At 56.7% G+C, this 3,918-nt stretch overlaps 2 protein-coding genes across 2 annotated transcripts in view; one reads left to right on the plus strand and one right to left on the minus strand.

The window, feature by feature from the left end:
* Nucleotides 1–1,005, plus strand: part of LOC103614583 (synaptotagmin-12) — a 6,286-nt gene extending 5,281 nt beyond the window's left edge. Inside the window, exon 6 of the mRNA XM_017732764.1 lies at nt 933–1,005. Within this exon, the coding sequence (XP_017588253.1) occupies nt 933–1,005 (73 nt within the window). The remainder of the gene's footprint in view (nt 1–932) is intronic.
* Nucleotides 942–3,918, minus strand: part of IGHMBP2 (immunoglobulin mu binding protein 2) — a 23,914-nt gene continuing 20,937 nt past the window's right edge. The window contains exons 14-16 of the mRNA XM_017732765.1: nt 3,401–3,913; nt 2,850–3,022; nt 942–1,412 (exon numbers count right to left, since the gene is read on the minus strand). Coding sequence (XP_017588254.1) covers nt 1,215–1,412; nt 2,850–3,022; nt 3,401–3,913 — 884 coding nt within the window. The 3' untranslated portion in view covers nt 942–1,214. The remainder of the gene's footprint in view (nt 1,413–2,849; nt 3,023–3,400; nt 3,914–3,918) is intronic.

A 3,918-nucleotide genomic window follows, 5' to 3' on the forward strand; every position in this document is an offset into this window, starting at 1 on the left:
GGGGGCGGGGTTGAAGGATGAGGTTTTCTGAAGGATGAGGAAGTTTTTGTGGGAAGTTGTTCACAGCCAGTACCCACAGGCCACAAGGTCTGGGGGAAATTTTGCTTATTAGCTATCCCAGCCAAGTACTTGGGAGAACACGGACACAGAAATCCCTGGCTGTCTGGCAGCTCCTGCCAGCTGCTGAGCTTTGCTTGGGATGAGGTGAGTGACTCCCACAGGTGCTGGAATCTGTGATGTTCAGCCCCAAAATGATGGGGAATGTGTGGGTCAGGCATTTTTATAGTGCTCCTCTCCAGCCATTCCTATTTGGAGGTGCCTCTGCACCTTCTCCTTCATCCTGGGCTCAAAAAATGCTGCTGCAGCTGTTTTGGTGGGGAGATGGATGGACCCTGCATGAGGGGTTAGGAAAAGGTCCAGGAGGGACACAAGGCTCCCTCCCACCTGGGAGGGCTGCACAGAGCTCACGTGGCTGTACCTGCTGTCACTGTGGGCTTTCCCAGTGGGAATCAGCCTCCAAGGAGCTCTGCAGGAAGGGCAGGACAGGTCTGGGAAGCGTCAGGGAAGGGACAGGCGGCAGTGAGGAGGGAGAGACCTCCCAGTGCCACAGGGAAGGCTGGCTCTCCCAGGGAAGTGGTTCCCTGGGCTGGAGCGGCTCCGTTTGGGCTCGAGGCCTCCCGATTCCCATCCCTGTTCCCATCCCCAGGCACGGGCGGAGCAGGGCTGAGCCCCTCCTGAGCCCCTGGCGCAGGTGGGGAGGGAACGGCTGCGGTGTGGACAGGCCGGGTCCCTCCAGCTCTGAGCAGTGCCGGAGGATTGCCGGGCTGGGACACAGCCATTCCCTCAGCCATCCTCCCCGGAGCACAGGGTCAGCCGGGCTTTTCGGTGCCTCCCACGCTCCTGCTCCCGGACATCCACCTTTTGTGCTGCAGGGGCCGATGTGACAGTGACACCGACAGCTTTGGGTGTTTAATGCCCGTTTCCCCCGTGTGCCCCGGCCCCTGAGCGCATCCATCACCGTGTCTGTACAGATAACCGGGACAACACAGCAGCTCTCCCTGCCCTGCCTCAGCCCTGCGGCTTGGGAAGGCTCCCAGCTCCAGCTTTCGCCCCCCAGAATGGAGCCCCCCATTCCACCCAGGCCCAGAACAGCAGCTTCACCCTCGGGGGGCCGAGCTGTGGCTTTGAGGTTAAAAAAGCAGCATTTGGGTTCCTCATTTCTCCTTGTCTTTCTTCTTGCCCTTCCTCTGGCTCGTCAGCTCGCTGAGCTTCTTGTCCAGGCGCCGCTGGAGCTGGGCTCGCTTGGCGGGATCCAGGGATTTGTCCTTGGAGCCGCTGCCGGGATACAGGATCCCTTCCCGGCTGATGCGCTGCCGCGCGTGGGCCTTGGCCTTCTCCCCACAGCCGTGGGCCTGGCGGGAGAGAACGGACAGCGGGCCAGGGACCGCCCGTGGGGCAACCAGGGGCTGGCACTCCCTGAGCCTGCAACCCCCTTTCTACCTGCTTTGCATCCCCCTGAAATCAGCTCCCATCACTTACAACCATTATTATTATTATTATCATCATTATTATCACCATCATCATTATCTATTATTATATTACTGTGTTGCTATACTGCTTTATACACTTGCTTATTTTTATAATTTAAATTTATTGGTTTATGACGATTTATTTTTATTTATCGTTGTTAACTATTTAATTTTACTTGCACTTAGTTTCATTTTATATTTAGGTTCTATAAGTTTCATTTTATATTTAGATTCTATATTTTTATATGTTTATTCATACACTTACTGTTTAAAATTAATAATTAATATTTATGATTCTATCTTTTATTAAGCCATCATTTATAGCTCCTCTTGCAGAGAATGAAATACAAAGATCCAGGTCCTGGGCTCTGCACAGCAGGTAAATCATCCTTTGGGATGCTTCAAGTGGCTCCTTCCACCCCCTTTCCAGTGAACTGGGAAAGGTCTTCTGGGGAATGGGAGACCTTTTTTAGTCATGGATCTGCTTTAATGAGCCAACTCCAACACTGGAATTATCTCCCACAGCTGAGATCCTAAAATCTGACCCCTTTTCCTGGCCCATCCCAGAGTCATTTATGTTTCCCTGGAGGGGGGTCCCAGCCTGTTCCCTCAGAGCCGTGACAGCCCTTCCTGGGGCTGACATGGATTTGAATCCCTACAGCTGTTGGAGCCTCGTTACAATTCAGCAGGGAGAGGCCATTCTGCAGGGAATAAATCCACATCCTCCTGGATGGTGAGTGACCATAAATACAACTAATCCTTGCCATGGAAACAGATAGCTCTTGACAGGGGGAAAAGCTGTGCCAAGGATTTATAGGGCTGCTGAGTTCCAGGAGGCTCCACAGGGCATGGAAGCTGCAGGATGAGCAACAGGGACACAGGCAATTCTGAATTGCTGGCCAGGCAGCACTGCTCCGTGCCTGACCTGTCCCCAGGATGCAGAGAGGATCTGCAGAGGGCTGGGAATCATCCTCAGAATGCAGAGGGAATGTGCAAAGAGCTGGGAATTGAGTCCAGGCTCGCTCGAGCCTGAAACTTGTGCTTCTCCATTTCTGCTCCCTGCCTCACTTTATCCACACAGCCTCAGAGGACAAGTGCCAGAAAATGGTAAAGAAGGGCACAAAATGTGAGGAAAACAGAAAAGCCCTCAGGAGGAGGTGAGCAGAGCCCAGGTGTCAGCACCTGCCAGCCCTGTGTACCTGAGGTCGGCGCAGGCTCTGACAGGGAGGGGGGCTCTGCCCAAACTCCCTGCAAGGAAACCCTGCCCGGGGAGCTCCACAGGGAGAATTGCCAGGCTAAGCTCCTCCTGCCCCTCCTTACCTCGGGGATGTGGTGGCTGAGGCAGAAGAGCCGCTGGCAGTGGTGGCAGAGCTGGCCCAGGGTGGTGACAGAAGCCTTGCAGCGGGGGAAGCCGCAGGTCCTGTCAGCTTCGATGGCAGCCGAGATCAGAGCGTCGAAATCCTCCCCGGCCGCGCTCCCGACCACCGGCTTTCCTGGGAGAGGGGAGCACACACCTGGACTGGGGCCTGGGATCAAACCCACCCTGCTGCAGCCACAGGGCAGCCTCTGCCTTTACATCCTTCAGTGTGGGCCAGGTACTTCCCTCAGCTCCTCTTGGGAGCCTCCCATGCAGCTCCTGAGCCTCTCCCCTGGGAAAGGGTCCCCAGTGTTTTTCCTTTGACTTAAGGAACGTGCCTCCAGGTATCCAAACCCCTCTCCCTGGGTGCTGCAGCCAGTTCCCACCTCCCTGCAGTTTTCCAGGAGCCACACGCTCCATGCACAAATCCCAAGGTCTGGAGCAACCCCACTGGGATTTAAGATCCATTCAAGGAAGAGCATTACTTGTGCTGGTTAGGAAAAGCTTGACCCACCTTTGGCTTCACTGTTGTCCTTTTTCCTGCTGCCACGGCCGGGCTCCTGCACCTTCCTCGCCGCCTCCTCCCGCCTGGCTTTCTCCCTCTGGACTCTCTCCAGGTGCAGGGATTTCAGGTCCACTTTCCCTGAGCCCTCGCTGCTTTTCCCCGGCTCCGCGGGGTCAGGGGTGTTCCCGCCGGGATGCTGGGGCTCAGGAAGCGGCTCGGAGGGCAGCGGGGGCTCGGAGGGCAGCGGGGACTGCTCGGGGAGTCTCTTGCGGACACTGATGTACCTGTCCCGGCCCTCCCCGGAGCTCAGGTGCTGCAGCCCGTACTCCTCCGCCAGCACGTGAACCAGCATCCGCTCGTGGGAATTCAGGGACGCTGGGAAATCCAGCTGCGCCTCGCTGCTCGCCAGGAAGGCCACCAGCATGGCCCTGAACCTGTCCCCACCCTCCTTGGTCCCTGAGCCCTCTCTCCCAGGCCCAGAGGTGCTTGGCGAGCTCCGTGCTCCTGGTTTCTGGCTCCCTGCTCCG

Source organism: Corvus brachyrhynchos, unplaced genomic scaffold (genome assembly GCF_000691975.1).
Source record: "Corvus brachyrhynchos isolate BGI_N302 unplaced genomic scaffold, ASM69197v1 scaffold624, whole genome shotgun sequence".
NCBI lineage: Eukaryota > Metazoa > Chordata > Aves > Passeriformes > Corvidae > Corvus > Corvus brachyrhynchos.